General features: G+C 39.9%; 1 protein-coding gene across 1 annotated transcript; it reads left to right on the forward strand.

Moving 5' to 3' along the window:
• Positions 1-3,131: 3,131 nt before the first annotated feature.
• On the forward strand, positions 3,132-18,084 carry LOC148887292 (protein shisa-9A-like). The gene is made up of 5 exons (XM_089015397.1): positions 3,132-3,476; positions 4,559-5,226; positions 12,038-12,162; positions 14,620-14,721; positions 16,008-18,084. The coding sequence occupies exons 2-5, from the start codon at positions 4,589-4,591 to the stop codon at positions 16,535-16,537; spliced, it is 1,395 nt and encodes a 464-aa protein (XP_088871523.1). The 5' UTR covers positions 3,132-3,476; positions 4,559-4,588; the 3' UTR covers positions 16,538-18,084.
• Positions 18,085-18,230: the final 146 nt, after the last annotated feature.

Here is an 18,230-nt window from a genome sequence, read left to right on the forward strand (position 1 = left end):
TGTAATTTGTGGCATTTGAACAGGGGTGTGTAGACTTTTTATCGCCACTCTTTGGTGTATTTGTAACATTTATCCCTATCACGTAACTAAAAAAGGAACAAAAATAGAAATGGCTCTTAATATATTTGCTGTCTATTAGCTATCTAGCTAGCTAGTTGGCTATCTAGCTAGCTAGTTATTTGACTATGTCTAAATGTCAAAATTGATTACTCAACAAGTATCCCGGTTACATAACCTAATAGACAGTCTATTAGCTATCTAGCTAGCTAGCCGGCTATCTATCTAGCTATCTATTTGGCTGTGTCTAAATATCAAAATTGATTCGTCAACAAGTATCCCGGTCACATGACCTTGAGCAAGCATCACATAAATGATTGCTGCATGATGTTCGCATACGAGTGTGGCTCTACTGTTGTTAATTCTAGCCCTGTGGACACGATTGACCTCTTTTGTCTTTGTTTTTCTAATTGGCCAAGTGAGAGTGCGGTCAATCGGTTGGGTGTGGGGGGGGGGGGGTCATTTGTGTAACTAACAGTCTTTCATTCCTCTCCGCTCCATTTTAGATCCCATTTGGTACGGTTTGCGTTTTTCTCTGTGTGGACATCAAAACTTGTGAGATTATTTCAAGTTTAAGGGGAATTCATGGATTTGAATGAAATCATCTTCATCAAAAGCCTACATCCTTTTATATTACAAGTGTAGTAATGCCGTGCAAAAAAATATTTTACATTAAATGTTTCGAACTATTTAACATGTGACATTGTAAGTATTTGTGGCCAAAGCAGTGTTTGAAGAAAGCATTATTATTCAAAGCACATGCACATCATTTATGAGCATATAAAAGGGACAATCCAAAAGAAAGCAGTTTCTCAATGCCAGAAAAAAACAAACCTTCCACGTCTGTCAATTAAAGTTTATATCGCTGCAAATATACATATTTCTTTTTCCTTTTATGCACAAGGAGAGCATACACAATTGAATCCGAACCTCGTGAGGGATTTTTTTCAATTTGCAATGATCATTTCCATCTCCCTGGCGAATGCACCCTTCATATTAAAATGTGGTCCAATGAATAAATGAGTGTGTGCACACAAACATTTGAGATGCAGCAAACTGAACAATGTTGAACGCATTTCATTAAAATGCTTCATCGTGAGCAAAGCGTTGAGCAAAAAAAAAGAAAAAGTTTGAGTTTATTTAGTTCATTTCACTGATTTCTAAAAAGAGCAATGTTGGGTTGAGATTAGTTCATTCCATGACCATGCTTGTAACTCAAAACATTGGAATCACAAATATTTCTCCATTCACATTGCATTTGGCACTTTTACTATTCAAGCCGATTGCATAATAAAAGAAGCAGCATTTGAACTAGTGTTATTTGTGGAGAGACAAACACACGTACACACAAAAGCTAAAATATGAATATTCATCAACATATTGAATTATTCATATTAAATAGTCAACACATTGGGGAGAGTGAGAACATGTGTAGGTTGACTATAATTGGAAACCTACGGCCCAGGAAGAAAAATGTTTCTGTGTTCCCCGACGTCAACAATTATTGTGGCACCTTCTCCTTTCGGTCCAATTTCCGCTTTTCACTCGACCCTTTTTCTAAGATGAGCACTTTTTATAGTTGGGGAAAAACACTTATTTTCTTTGACAAATATTTTAACACATTGCTGTGCCATCAAGGTTGTGTTGGGGCACGCTGATCACTTTAATGGACGGGATCACATATTTTTTCTGCTACTTTGACAGGTATTGTGTGCTGTGTATAAACACAAAGCAGTGGGACGCGACCGATTAAATATATATGGCAAACAAAAGTGATCTTCGACGTTGTCATTTTGATAACTTTTGTGGTACGAACTCATGTAAAAAAAACTCAAAACTCTTATTGTGAAAACGTCCGAATGTACCCAAATTGATCAGAGTAAATTAACTGGTATAACCAGAAGGTAGCGCCAGAACGAACAATGCATACATGTCAGAAAATATCGCCAGAATCCATCAAAATGTAATATACATATTTTCACACACGTCAGTGCCCCCTGTAACTATCTTCCTCTTTGGTTCCCGGCCAAACATTTCTCCATCATGATTCATCCCCCACTTTCCTTTTCTTTGTTACTCAGTCAACCTCCTCTCTGCTGTCCTTCATTTAAACTCATCTTTTCACTCTCCATTACACTCCCGCACTCACGCAAAAAAAAAAAAAAAAAAACAACGCGCAGTGTGCGCATAGTTTGCTTCGAGATGACAACACATAAAGAAGGATTTTTGGAGAGGCGATTACTGGAAAGGGAAGCGAAAAAGGCTCTTGTCAATCTGTTTTAGAATTTCATTACAAATGTCCCTACGGTGGTTTAGGAGAAGAAGAAAAAAATCCCAGTGTTGCTGGTACGACCTGTGAACATTTCGGACTCGAAACATATGTCTGCACACCTGCAATAACAAATATCTGGGAATGAGGAGGTCAGGAAGGTTGAGGAATGCCACCAATAGATAGAATAGGAAAGGAAATGTTGAGAGTGATTGTGTGGGTGCGCATGCGTACATCAAAAGCAAGAACAGACTGAAGAGATGACGAGCAGGAGTGACCGCAGCAGATGTTGAGTGTCCTCTACATGTGTCACAGTAACGCACTCACAGACTTGAGAAATTTACAGAAATTATAACAGATGAGGTAATTAGATCGCTGAGGTGTAATGCAAAGGGAATTTGAAGACATGACAATAATGCACCAGGACATCAACAGAGGTGCTGTGCTAACTCAAAAACTGAAGCGACACCTAAAATCACAGAGGAACAACTTAATTAGCTCAAAAAAAAGGGGGAAAAAAGGATACCATTTGACGTTTTCAAAACCATTGTGCAACCTGTGCGACTCAATGGTAATATTTTGTCATTTAGAGCAAGATGAATAATACACTGCAGCCCTAAATAGTTATTTTAATATTTATTTACACCCTCCTCATCTCCAAAGTCGTTCTCTCTCACTTTTCTCTTCACTCCTCTCTCTCTCTTTTTCTCTCTTTGATGAGACGTAAACAGAGAGGATGAGAGCAGGTTTGGTTCCCGAACTGTCGCAGCACTCAGTGTAGCATTTTTTCCCCCCTCTCTCCTCATACACACACATTTACTCACTCTCTCACACACACACACCCATGTTACGCTCTGGGCACTTTTTAACTGGGCAGGACAGTTGTGTATTTGCAGCTGCCAGATCGGAACAGAGCAGATGAGAAGAAGGCGGAGAGTTGATTTCAACACGAGAGAAGAAGAGGAACGTGCTATTTTCTTCAAAAGGCAATGATGGAGAGCACATGAAAAGAGAAGAGAGGAAGAGATCGCAAAGGGGGGGTAATAATGACGCTGAGTGAAGTTTGTTTGTGTTTTTAAAAAAGGATTTTTTTAAGTTTTGGGATTTTTTTGGCAGGGGGGGATTTCAGAAGATAACAGTGGGGGAAAAGGTGAGAGGAATGAAGGGGATCTGCTTTGTGGTCATTGTTGAAGCTGTGTCTCCCCCAAAAAATAGACAGGGACATTCAACTTTGATATAGTTGACTTTTTTTGTCACTACTAAGTTTATTTTGACTGATCTTAAGGAATTTGTGTCCTATTTAGATTCTATATGGATGACCAAGACCAACTTGAGTGCAAATAAATAACGGTGTTTTGAATTGCCAGTATCTCTGATATGTATTTTGCAATGCTTATTTTTTAGAATATAATTCATATTCATATATTATATTATATAGTATATTATATTATACAAAAAAAATATTTTTTTTATTTAGGTCAGCTCTTGAGGTCAAAGAGGGACCCCCCCCAAAAAAAACACACAGACAAAGACTGTCAAGGTTATCTTGGATTTTGAGTGAGGATTTTGTGTAAATGTAAATTTGTTTATTCATTTATTTGTTTATTTATTTATTTATCTATTTTATGTATGTGTTTGTTTAATTATTTATTTTATTTATTATTCTAACGTTAAATATTTATTTATGTTGACTATGTAATTATTTTAAATATATTTATTTGTGTGTTGATTTATTTGGGCTTTATTTGTCTTAACTTTATTTATGTTAAGTATATGGACGTATTTATATATTGATTTATTTTATGTATGTGTTTGTTTAATTATTTATTTTATTTATTATTCTAACTTTAAATATTTATTTATGTTGACTATGTAATTATTTTAAATATATTTATGTGTTGATTAATTTTGGCTTTATTTATCTTAATTTTATTTATTTATGTTAAATATATTTATTTATGTCTTTGTTATGACTTTATTTACTCATCTTAACTTTACTGATTTAATTTTGATGCATTTATTTATTTAGTTTGACTCTATTTATTACAGTATCTTAACTCTATATTTATTTTAAATGTATTTATGTGTGTGTTTATTTATTTATGTATTTTTTTACTTTATTTATTTATCTTAACTTTATTTGTAATGCATTTATTTTTGTATTTATTGGACCCAAATCAAACTTTTTGCCGTTTACCGTTTCCTTTTTTTTTTTTTGAAACTCTCCTCTAGTTGAAGGCTGGACTTTGGACACTGGGCAGCATGGCACCTGTCTTTCCTTCCTCCTGCCACCTTTTTTTCTTCTTTTACCTCTCTTTCCTAATTACCCAGCCTTCCGTCACTCAAGATCCGTCCATCGCCACGGTAACGGTGCCTCAAGACACCCCCTTCGTCGTCCCGTCCACGTTGGTCAACAAGACAACAGCGGCCGATGTGGAGATGACCCAAACCCCACCTCAAGACACTGGTTTGTCCACCACCTCCAGCGGGGGCGATGCCGACGACGAAGACGGCCCTCCTGTCGGCGGGACGCGTTGCCAGGGTTACTACGATGTCATGGGCCAGTGGGATCCGCCCTTCAACTGCAACGCCGGTGTCTTTTTGTACTGCTGCGGTACCTGCTTCTATCGCTTTTGCTGCCAGTTCCGTCAGCAACGACTGGACCAGCGCATCTGTTCTAACTACGACACCCCCATCTGGGCCAACACCGGCAAACCCGTGGCCACCGTCACCGAGGGCCAGGAGGATCAGGAACGGGACCGGACGCACCTCATCGTCTACATCATCTGCGGCGTGGTGGCCATCATGGTCCTGGTGGGCATTTTCACCAAATTGGCCTTGGAGAAAAGTCGCGGGGGAGGAGGGGCCAACGGGACCGCACACGCTGACCTCAACTCCAGGTAGGAAGCATGATGCAATTTTATCTCAGACAGCTGTACAAAAGAGTGGACAGAGTAACAAAAGTAATCGGATACTTTGGCTTCCCATTTTGGATCCTGGAATTCTAGCCACTCATTTTTACAGCTGAGTATTTTGTGCCGTTAGCATGTAAGGCTGAATCTACTATATGTACTATATGTACATGCATGTTTTTTGGGAAACGGTTGGCCAGTTGGAAATGATTATTTCTTGCCAAAATAAATCAATTAAAAAAAACAAATTGGAACATATCAGTTTCCAACTTGACAACTAAGTTGCTAGCATGCTAATTTAAAGGTCCACTGACGTGTGCACGTTTGTCCTCCTTGCATAAAACTAACACAAAGCATATATACATTAAAACCTGATGGACTAATCCTGTAGAAATAGATTGTATTGAGGGCGGGTGATTTGACCGGCGACCTATCACGGGTGTGTATCACCTGAGACCCAAAGTCAGCTGCGATAGACAAAAGTTGATGACGGATGGATGGTTGAGAACATGGCGGATGCTAGAAAATCAAATTAGGAAGACATCAGTACCCAAAATAGTCAGTAAAAAAATGAATACAAAAAATCTCAGCTGACTTTTAGGTTGTTCGATGAGTCATAATAATTTTTTTTAATGAGTCACTATTTTCCAAACTGTGCAGTAAGCTACTTTTTTTCCTCCTTGTGTCTAATTTTTCATTTTTCTTTGTTTTTATTTCTCTCTCTCTGTCTCATTTCCCATCTTTTTTTTTCTCTCACGCCCCCACGGTGTCACATTTGCTTTACTTGTAAGCATGACTTATATATGAAATAAAGCAAAGATTTTGAAGAACACTAATTGAGCTAGCTATCTTTGCCGCAATAGACGCTTCTTTGACTTTGTGTGTGTAACATTTAGCATGTGGAGTCAAATAGAATCCTAAGCGGAATCGCTTTTTTTTGTCATTGAAAAAAAAAAGATGGAGTAGGCACGGCATGAGCAAAAAGATATCAAGTAAGGAACACGATCAACAGGGGAATAAAGTCGGATGAGTCGCCTTTTGCAGCGCCCCGTTTTTCGCAGATGAAAAAAAAATCAAAACCCCAGACTGAGTCTCTTTAAGGCAAGCAGACTTTTTAGGTTTTTTTTTCTAACTTTCATCACAGGTGACCTTCCTGGCTCCCCCTTATTCTTTTCAAACATTTACATACTGTGCTATCTTGGCTTATTTGATGGTAATATCATGCTGTTTGTACCCCCCTCTCCAAAGTCCTCATGGCAGTTTCCAACATCAAACCAACCATCTCCTCGTGATCAGCTATTCTTTTTCTTCTGCTTGCTTCCCTTCCTTCGTTTCTTCTGAACAAAAGTCCTCCAGGCGGCACAGAAGTGATCTGGGTCTCAACCGCGTTGCATCAGACTTTATTCCCTCCTCCCCTCCTTCTTCATTTAACCTTTCAACAATCCTTAAACTCAGCGTCACTTTCTTCCATCTTCATATTCTTAACTCATTCACTACCATTCACAAATTTAGTCGTGAATTTGAAGTATGACGTAAAGCGCCATTCTCGAATTTGTTCGGGTTTTGTATTTTCATGCTTGGGCGCCGATAAAGCGCTGGTCAGACCTCTGGCAATGTTGTTTCCTTCCGCAAGGGGGAGCATTTAACCCTTTTTTCCATGTTCGCGCTTTGTTCCAGCTTCAGCTAATATCAACCAACACGTATGTATGATAGAGATTAGACAGAATAAGAAGTTATCATATTTAAAAGTTTCATGCTGTTATATGCTTAGTCAACATGTGTGACTCGAATACACAATTGAAGCACAGACAACCTGGGGGTCAATCTGAGGTCAACAGACACAGCAAGTTAAACTGTCATCTTCATCGAGGAGATCTGGCCTTGAACAGAATTTAGGACTTGGGAAACTCACCGAAGCAATTTACGACTTGAAACTCCTTCACAGGAAGAGCTCATTAGCCAGGTTACAAATATATCAGTTCATGGAAGAGACAATGTTTTATTGCTTACAGCTGTTCGCGGTTAGAACGCCCAAGGGCGTGGTATTATAATCGAGAAAACTATGTTTTACTAATGTATCACTTAAATTTGCATATACTTTCAATAAATAGCTCGGCAGAGGGCTGCAGAATTCGGGCGTCTGTCATGAATGGCTGCCTCTCCTGCCGGCAGTAAAGACAATCTTTCTGGGTCCGAGCCTTCGTCCACAGTGTCCGATCGAACATCTCTGACATTACATTGCATTGTAGTTTGAACAGCCGCCCTCATTTCAAGATGAGATAACTCCAGACTCATAAAAATTTAGGAATTAACTCTGATGAAGTTTCTATCACTGCATTGAATGTTTATGTAGTCCTAAAACTCAATTTTCTGTGGGTGCTGGAATTCGAGTGACAATGACAAAAACCCTGGCAATTGGAGTGGACACATTTTTAGTTAAAGTTAAAAATGTCTTCACCGCGCAAGACAAATGAAGCATCTTCCTCAAATATTCCCGTTCACACTGCCCACATCAGTGACCTCTCCTCATTTCTAAAGATTACCCCCACTCGCTAAGATTAAACCGGTTTCTCCAAGTTGACAGTTTTTAACCATCTGCGGACTGCACCGTATGCTAATTTATTGAGTTCCTACATATGATGACAGAAATACCCGCTTCATGTATTTCACGTCAAAAACCGTAAACACTTTGAGAGGTAAAAAGTACAAATACCGCCTGTGTGCGTGCATGTGTCTAGCTCCACATACAAATGAGTCGTGTGCCAGATGAAACGATCAATAGTCAATATTTCTCTTGCCATGTTTTTTTTTTTTTTTTGAAGGGAGTGACACATATGGATCTGCAGTATGTTTGATTGGCTTAGCATGCATGTCCGCGCGTGCAGTAGGCTTATTAGCCACTGCGTTATGTAATGAAGGGTAGAGTCACTTAAAAGTATTTGACTGCTGACCTGATTTAGGTTGGATGGATATACGATCATCCGTGCAGTGGAGACAAACATGTCCGACAAAAAAATATATATATCTACAAATTTGGAGGGACTACATGGATATGTATTTTTTAACTCATTCACTGCCAGAAAAGTGTCCACTTTAGTGCCAGGGTTTTTGTCATTGTCAATCGAATTCCAGGACTCACAGAATATTGAGTTTTAGGACGACATAAACATTCAATACAGCGTGAGAAACCTTAGACTCTCTTCTTTTATCATAAAAAATAGGTAATTCCTAAATTATATGGGTCTGGTGTTATCTGAGCTTGAAATGGGGGCAGATGTACAAAATACAATGCAATATATGCATCTTGGTTTATATAGCGCTTTAACAACAGCTGAAGCTGGAACAAAACATTAATTTAGAAAAGGGAAATGCATCCCCCTTGTGGAAGGGAAAAAAAACATTCCCAGAGGTCTGACCAGCGCTTTAATGGAACCCAAGCATGTAAAAAAAATCAGAACAAATCCGGGAATGGCGCTCTACGTCATATTTTCAATTCTCTAATAAATTCGTGAATGGCATTGAATGAGTTAATTTAAGCAGCTCCTGCATTTAGCCTTGCCCAATTTCATTTTGTACCATTTCCTGTTCCTTTATTTTCTTCAAACGCCCCCCAAACATAAAAAAAAAAATCAAGTGAGATAACCAGGATATAAAAATATCTTTTCCCAATATATTTAAATCACTTTCTGTCAGAATTAACTTTGTTGAAGTATAAATTGACCAAGGGTAAACAGTATCAATTCAAACTTGAATCCTGCCCTGCGCTATCGAACGCAGCTGCCATTGAGTGCGAATGTGAGCACACATATTGACAGAAACCGCTATCAGGGCTCATCACAGTTCGCAGCCAAGTGGTCGGTCTCAATGGGGATGGTTGTCAAATAGATATTTTAGCGATTACAGCGCCTCGAAAAATGTATGCGCTCTCCTGTTTAAATGATAGAAAATGAAAATCAATTCTTTATGAGAGGTAAAAAGCAGTCGCATTAAAAAATCAATTGTCTGCACACACCTGCCATCATTTAAAGTGCTTCCGCCTCACCCCAAATAAACCTACGATGTTCTCATCAGCTTTTCTGGCATTTTTTCCCCCACGTAAATCCGCTTCAATTCCAAGCTGCATCGGCGCTATGCTGAGAAACAATCCGGATCCATTCCAAATGACGCACAACAGCACAAAGTGACAAAAGAAAACACATTTGTGTGTGTTGATTTTTTTTTTTTGCACCCATTGTAGTATAATAAACTCATTCACTGCCAGACTTGCAAAAAATGTGTCTATTCCAGTGCCAGGGTTGTTGTCATTTTGTCACTCGAATTCCAGGATGCAAACAATATTGAGTTTTAGGACTACATAAATCATTTAATGCAGCGTAAGAAACCTTAGACTCTCTTCTTTCATCAGAAAAAAAAGAGTTAATTCCTAAATTATATGGGTGTGGAGTTATATGAGCTTGAAATGAGGGCGGCTGTCCAAAATACAATGCTATATATACATATTGATTTATATAGCGCTTTAACAACAGCTGAAGCTAGAACAAAGCGCTAACGTGGAAAAAAGGGAAATGCTGCCCCCTCGTGGCAGGGAAAAACATCGCCAGAGGCCATGGCACAACGCTTTATCGTCACCCAAACAAGAAAAAAACAAAACCTAAACAAAGTTATCTGTTTACGCTTGTCAACAAACGCCCCAAAAATGTGCGGAAATGTCACACGTGAGCCAACGTCGACTCGTTACAATCGGATCGTATCCACGTTGACAACTTTGCGTCAAATATGTCAAACTGACTTTTCATCCGCGCTGTACATGCGATCGATAAGCCGCTATATTGCCTGTTAGCAATCAGCGTGTTTGTACTTGGCGGACATTATTGTTATTGATTGTCACGGTGGGGGGGACATTAATGAAGTCTGCGGGGACAACGCGGTTGACCCTCACAGCTGTCTGACATGTTTGTTACATAACACTTGAAGGTTACGTGTACAACAACATATATGAGGACTGAATATTTGCAAAAGTTGGGGATTTATCCTTTGGATGTGACCTTACTGATGGATGTATTTAGAGCAATTCTAAAATGGAAATTATTTTAACTCATTCACTGCTAGATGTGCAAAACTGTCCACTCTCGTGCCAGGGTTTTTGTCATTTTCACTTAAATTCCAGAATATTGCCTTTTACGGCTACATAAACATTCAATTCAGTGTTAGAAAGCTTCGCCTATGTTCTTTCATCAGTAAAAAGAGTTAATGCCTAAATTATATGGGTGTCGAGTTATATGAGCTTGAAATGAGGGCAGGTGTACAAAATAGCACCTTTTAAAACAGGATAAGTTTACAATGCAATACATACATTTTTAACAGAAGCTGGAACAAGTGCTAACATGGAAAAAAGTGAAATGCTGCCTCCTTGTGGAAAAGAAAAAAACATTACCAGAGTCCAGCACTTTATCCGCACCCAAGCATGAAAAAACAAAACCCAAACAAATTCAGGAATGGTGCTCTGTCATATTTTCAATTCCTGTATAAATTCGGGAATAATAATAATATATTTCATTTATAAGCGCCTTTCAAAACTCTCAAGGACACTTTACAGTCACAGGATATTTTTTTTCATGTGGGTGGGCAGCGGCAGCCACACGCGCCAGCGTTCACTCAACCCGGAAGTAACCTAAAAAATAATGGCAGTGAATGAGTTAAATTTAGCATATTTGGGAAGGGAAAAAAAAAAACATCTAGACCGACGACAAGTGATTAATATCTTCTAATCCTTCCAAGCAGCCCGTAGCGCTGCCGTTATCCATCTTTTCAAATGCCTCACCAGAACGTCACATGACGCTGAGCCAAAGCTCCATAAACGCTGCATCGCTTCAAGACAGGTGCGCTTTTTGTCGAAGATTAAAAGTCCAAATCAGCAAGTTGTTTGAGCAGCCAGCCAAGAGAAGTGCGCGTGGTGGCCCCCGGGCAGGGGAGGGGGGCACCACAATGAGTCAGACAGGAGCGAAGATGGAAAACTAACGGTATGTTTTAAAGAGGGGAGTTAATAGACACATTTGGGACCGATTTTTAGTTGGAGGTCGCGAATGCAAATATTGAAAACAATATACTTTGCGTCAAATGATGAATATTGGACGAATATGATTCACTGGTAGAAAAAAAAAAGAGGTGCTTAGCATCATTTAAGTCGGACTTCCTGAACCACGTGTGTCTACCGGTATGACCTTTGACCTCCACTATAGTGATTTTGAAAAAAATCTTCCCCTTCAAAATAAAAAGATTCACAAATGTCATTTGACTTGAGTCGGCGTCATCACCTGACACAAATGGCTATAAATGAAATTTATTATTATTATTATTAAAAACGAAATCCCAATATACCGACATCATCCCAACGACAGACACTTTGGTGTTAACAAGTTGCCACTTGTCAACTCGGTCGTGTTTTAGCTTTGTGTGTGTGTGTGTGTGTGTGTGTGTGTATCCGTATGTGTGCCAGCACACGTGCCTCATTAGCAGAACACTGGCACCGCCGTTTGAATTATTGATCAATGGGAGTGAATAGCGTCAGTGCTAAAATCAGAATATTGTGTTGTGTTTATGACTGCGCTCGATGTGTCAGCGCCATATTGCAGGAAATGTTGTCCATCTGTTGTACGGCAAAATAAGCCGGCGGTCAAGTATGACTGGATTTTAGCCTTGAGCAAGGCAAAACAACATGTTGGAAATGTGTTTTTTTTTTGTGTATTTGAGTTTAACCAGTTTCTATTGATTAAAAAAATGTTTTTTTTTTTCCAAAAAGGACACTGACCGACCTGCTGAAGCAACAGGGAGCAGAGGTGAACCCGGTGGAGAACGCCGTGACTAGTTCGCCCGGCGGAGGGAGAGCCAACGGCGTTTCGTCCAGGATGAAGCGAAGCAGAAGCGGTGAGCAAAAAAAGAAAAAAAAATTTCAATTTAGAATTAAAATTTTAAAAATGGGGAAAAATAGAGTCTGGAGATCAAGGTCGTAAGTATGGGTGGTTGTAAGTCGAGCTGGTCGTAAGTCGGATGTTACCTGTATTGTAATTTGGACATTCACCCTCATTTCAAGCTCATATAACTCCAGATCCATATAATTTAGGAATTATTGTTATTCTATTTTTTTTTGATGAAAGAAGATAATCTATCGTTTTTAACACTGTATTTAATGTTTATGTAATCCTAAAACGCAATATTCTGTGGGTCCTGGAATTCCAGTGACAATGACAAAAACCCGAGCACTGGAGTGAACACATTTTTGCACACGTCTGGCAGTGAATGGGTTAATATACAGTATAAGACCTCTCCTCATTCATATGTTTTTGTATACTGGTGTACAAAATAGCAAATGCTGCCTAAAGGGGTCTCGCCTGGTTGCCTGGTTACCATGGTAATGAGAAGGTGTGCGCTTCCCGCAATTCTTCACGTGCAACAAGCATGTGTTCCACTTCCAATCACAGATGCTTTCAATGTTCTCACACTTTTGACTCCGTCCACCAGGACAATCCAAACTAATCGCTAATTCACTTCTGCATTTGGTCGCTTGGTTATTGTGTGACGTGACGAGTGTCCCTGATAGTTGTCGTTTTACTACTTTTGATGGAAAAAAAAAAGCCTCCGGGACGAACATGAGTGACAGACTTTGACTCTCTCGCTTGTGTGTGTCGATATATGCAGCACATGTGTAGCACAGCTGACGAGGAGGAATATCATGGGGGCTCTTTCATGCACTGAATAATAAATTGATTGACACGTCGGATGATGTAAACAAATCATGCGTGTGGAACTAAGAAGGCTTGCATAGGTTAAGTTTAAGGATAACCGACAGTAAAATTTCAAGGATTTTTTTTAATTGCGGCATGTGTAAATACAGTCGTTTTATTACGTCATATTTTCAATTGACGAATAAATTCGTCAATGGCAGTGAATGAGTTAAAATGAGATTATTTTACACAAGTCTGTTGTCAATCACGTGAGCTATGCTTATCGTCTCCAAGTTGCCGCTATTTCAACGCTTTTTAATCCAAGTTTGTATCCCATTAAGAAGATCATAAATATTGATGACGAAATATCATTTGCATTTCTCTGGTATGGAGAAACACCACGGAGAGAATATTTGTACATTTGAGTTTGAAGTTGGGTTAAAATGGCGCCTGTGTGTTTAAATTGAGACATGCGACAAAGTGGAACATTGGATAGATTTCATTGGTGCTAAAATGCTGAATTGTATTGATTTTTCCAGAGTCGGATAGACAGCAGAGAGCCTTTGGGGATCAGGAAGGGGGGTAATGCTGATTAAAACACACACACGCGGACTAATTGAGCATGTTTAAAAGGATACAAGGCAAAAGTGGTAAAAAGATCTGCTGTGATTTGCAGTGATCCCTCGCTACTTCACTGTTCACTTCTCACGGTTTCAATGCATTGCTGATGTTTTTTTTCTTCAGGGAAAAACAAAACATTCCGATTTTTTTATATTGACTCAGCGGTTGTTGTACATGACTGTAGCTTGATTGGTTCCCAGCGCAGATGTTTTTTTTTGTCTGTCACGGGTGGTCCTGGTCCCCATTAACAGCAAAAAACGTGTGACTACCATAGTCTTTTTTTAACATGCGCAATCATGCTTTTGTACTTAGAAATGTCTACAATAAACACCCATTCCTACCTGCGATATATATGCCACATTCTGAGAGGTCACTGGATTATATGAGGGTGTTTTTATTTTAAAGACATGAATCGAAAATATTACAGTGACGTGTAACCTTCCACATTAATCTCTTAATTTATTTCACTGGAACATCCTGGCACGCTCCAATCCTCCCTCCCTCGCTTTCATCAGCCTAACGGCAAGTGACGCTCACTTCTCTCGCTTTCCAGTGTGTGACAAGAGATTAGCATTCCCAAGTTTAGCCACGTATCGCATTTCACCGACGGTCATTGAAGTGATGAGATGATTTGTCTTTGATGCAGCGCCCGGGTATGAAATACACTTGACTTGTGTGTGCATAAATACGCACTACTATTCAATGGAACATCTGCGACTCCAACTGGGTACTGACTCGCACATTTTACAGGTTAAAGATGCTGGAATCGTTCAGCATGCCACCAATTTTGGTTGCGGTGTCCCCAAAATTGGCTTAAATGTGTCGCGCGTGTATGCGCTGCAACATCCCCAAGGCTGACATGAAGTACGTTGGCTGCATCGGTGGACTTCATTAATGCTAATAACCGCGGCTTGACTCTCCTAGCTAGTTTTTGTTCCATTCTTCATGAACGTCACTTTATTTGGCGTGGGAATGATGGGATATGTTTGATCCGGGTGGTTTGAATTGACTGTGTGTGTGGTTTTCTATGTCCTACTAGAACAGTACCATCTAAATAACCCGATTGGACAAGGCATTCCACACTCTCACAGCAGTCACGGTACAGTGGGACTCAACAAGTACACCTCTCTCAAAGCCGTGGGTAAGTTCTAATTTTTTGACGGACTTTTCATCGTTTTCGATTGGACTGCAAAATGTGACCGTCAAGGAACAACACCCAGAATTGCTTGCAGCTCTCGGGCATGCTATTAGAACTAAACAAAATTCAGCCAAAGGCAAATATCTGCTTGACAAGATGGATTTTATTAACCTTTATCATCCAACGTCGAAGCTATCCTTCTGCACAAATTGCCCTTTTTCAGTCAGCCGCCTCCTGCCCGTCTTTCGTTTCTGTTGATACGCACTCCTTAATTAGGGCGCTTTTTCCTTGACATCGCTGTTCTTTTTTTGTAGATCTTTGTCAATAGGATTTCATCTCAAATCCTCCTGCTACAGAGCTTACTTAATTATGATTCAAATCAGCATATATAAAAGTCGATACAAATCTAGATGACTGTCTTGATTTAGGGAAGTATCAAGATATGGGGAATTGTTTTAATTCCAGGGATGTATTTATTTAAAGTGGACTTGATTTCTGATATTTATGTGTTTTATGATTTTTGTTTTCGCCTTGGCTGCTCTGGGTCATGCGTGGTGTTCCGCAGGGCTCAATTTCGAGGCCATTGTTGTTCTCACTATATCTGCTCCCATTGGGTTCCATCCTAGAAAAACATATTTCCTTCTGCAGATGAACGTTAGATCTATGTCCCACTGAGCAAAAAAAGACACTTTAAAACCAGCGCTTTATCGGCACCCTAGCTTGAAATAACAAATTGGGAATGCACTCTACGTTATATTTTCAATTCCTGACTAAATTTGTGAATGGCATTGAATGTGTGAACCGCTTTGATACAGCTTCAGCTGTTGTTAAAGCTCTGTATAAATCAATATTTAATGTATTGTATTGATATGTGTATGTATAAAGTAGACGTGGTTTTAAAAAATGCTCTAGGACAAAATATGACCAAAAAAATGTTCATAGGGCGAGAACGCTTGCAGCGATAACCTTAGTGTTTGCTTTTATTTATCTCGTTCTCTTTGACATTCATGCCGTCCCATGACACATACATAAACATGCACGTAAACACACAAAGGACTCTGGGCGAGATTATTTATAAAGTACTGTTGCCACATTACCACGCCCTGGAACGTATACCTCGAAATGTCTCTGTCATGTCCCTTCATCGCATTATGCAGCTTTTGTCCTTCGGGGTTGCAGTCCAGAAGTGTGGGGGTCACAAGTAGTAGATAATTTTGGTAATTCATTCACCAAGCTGCTCAATAATAACATAAGGGTTTTTGTGTGTGTATTTTTCCCTTCATTTGCAGCGGATAGCGCATCTCACAGCTACTACAAGAGCTTTCCATTAATGGACTTTGCCCACTATCGAGCACCGGTGGCGATGCAGCCTAAAGAGAAGTCATACATCCACGAGCACCTCCCGTCGCAATCCAACTTCCACTCTCCTCTTTCCATCTCCATCCCATCTAACCATCTGGAGCATTCCCACCTCACAAAAACCACCACGCAGCCATTGCTCTCCAACTCGGCTTTTATTAAAGCTTGGGAACCGCTCGGTCGTCACGTCCAAAGGCAGAGTTCCACCCCGCCGGGATCCGGCCTCACGCACGCTTCCCACTGGAGGCACGGCTACTCCACCCGTCGGCAACAGAGCATTGAGAACATGCCGGATCTTTTTAGTCAGCCTTGTGGAGGGATGTACGCGGGAGGAGGAGAAGGATGCGCGGCGGGGCGCGGGGTGCATTTTCACATGCAACATCCTTTTCAACCAAGTTACTACCAACACAATCGGCAAAAGAACTATTCCACACACAGTTCGACTGAAGTCACAGTCTGAGCCACGTGGCCCTGTTACATTCTGAACGTCGCAAATCCTCAGACTTAAACCGCTTTGGATACTTTCACTGTTTTTTGGCACCAAGACGCAAAGCAGGGCTTAAGGTGTTGTGACTTATTTGGTTTGATAATGACAAAAAAAAACAGCATTAAGACATTTTGCCATTTTAAAAGTTGTTCTCATCTTGTTTAGAATACAATCAATTGTACGTAACACTTTTGTAGATGCTCCTCTGAGCCTTTTATCCTGGGGAGTGACGGTACTTTGCATCTTATTGTCTACCTCTCTGCACAGCTAGCTAGCTTACCCTGTGTACCTTTTGCTTGGCTGTGGAACTCTTCCCACCACTATGCTTTTGGTGCCATCGAGCCAAGCGTACAGGGACAGAAGCCTCTAACCCCCGGGGGGGACATTAACTCAACAGCGTGGACAATGCCACCATCATGTCAACTCTCATCAAGCTCCATCGGAAGACCATCGTAAGAGCCAGAGGCTTGGACCCTTTTGAAAACGGAAAAGAAAGGAGAGAAGAGAAAATAGAAAACAAACTCCTTTGTTTTTCTTTCCCCCAGGGGGCAGGAAAAGCAACGAGTCACTGTGAATCTGAGTTTCTCACTACTGAACCGTCTGGGTCATAACTCGGGAGTGCGTGGATCTGTGAGGACGCTCCCGTGTTGTTTTAACGCCTTGGGGCAATATTGCAGAGAAATCCATGGAGGCATTTCTAAGCCTGGAGGTTTGTTTCAATGTGACTAAAGCCTGGATAGCAAAAGACACCATGAAAATCCACACGGTGCCGCGGATAAGCAAAAGTTGATCGTTTTTGTTAGTGACGTTCGGGAAATGCACAAGGATGTGTTCAAAGGTTGACATTGGTTGGCATGGAAACAAAGTGGCAAGTTCAAATCATGATCAAACCGGTTGACAATTGCCATACCATGCTAGCTAAACAGCCTGCCTATTTAGCTTCCAATATAATACATCTTAACTCCCTATTCTGTAAATGTGCCAAATTTACGCAAGCACAAAAAAAAACCACAACATTGGTTCATTTCTTGCTTTTTTGATTTTAGTCGCTGCTATGTTTTGTATGCAATCGATGTTTATCAAACCAGATGTTGTCGAGTGTCAATAATCATGCATTTTGTTCACCAAATAACTGCTTTATAAAAAAATAATGTCTTTTTTTAACATGGCATTTTTGGGATTTGTGTTACATGTTGTGAAAATCCTTTTCATCGTCAAACTTTGTGACGCTTTGTAAATTTTGTACACAACGAGTTGGAAAAGGGCTTGATGTAGTATTTATTTCTAAGAATTTATTATAGTTGATGTCAGAGTCAAACTGAATTTATCTATTTGTGGAGACATGAAATATGATGCACAAAGGCCTAAATGTGTGATTCAAATTCTAAAATGTAGTGGCGCACTAGTGGGATCCTATGTAGCAAAGACAAGCAATATTTATGAGAAAAATAAAGCAGCAGGAACAATTTTCTTTCAAGAAACTGTACAGCTGTTGAGGCAACTTTTTAAAAAAAGAATCATTAAAGATTTTAAAAGTACTTTGGAGTTTATATGTGTACCGATATCAAAATGATCCTGGGTCTTCACTTCACCAGCTCACTTACGAACGCATACACACAACAGTGTTGATGGTATTGGTTGATTAACTTCACCAAGAACAAATACA

This window comes from Hippocampus bargibanti, linkage group LG15 (genome assembly GCF_051943395.1).
Source record: "Hippocampus bargibanti isolate YZ-2025 linkage group LG15, ASM5194339v1, whole genome shotgun sequence".
Taxonomy (NCBI): Eukaryota; Metazoa; Chordata; class Actinopteri; order Syngnathiformes; family Syngnathidae; genus Hippocampus; species Hippocampus bargibanti.

What these genes read in the sequence shown, in the direction of transcription:
- LOC148887292 (XM_089015397.1), top strand. Translation starts at nt 4,589, where the DNA reads ATGGCACCTGTCTTTCCTTCCTCCTGCCACCTTTTTTTCTTCTTTTAC. An exon ending in CACGCTGACCTCAACTCCAG is followed by an intron (nt 5,227 to 12,037) that starts GTAGGAAGCATG and finishes TTTTCCAAAAAG; the next exon opens with GACACTGACCGACCTGCTGA. An exon ending in GATGAAGCGAAGCAGAAGCG is followed by an intron (nt 12,163 to 14,619) that starts GTGAGCAAAAAA and finishes ATGTCCTACTAG; the next exon opens with AACAGTACCATCTAAATAAC.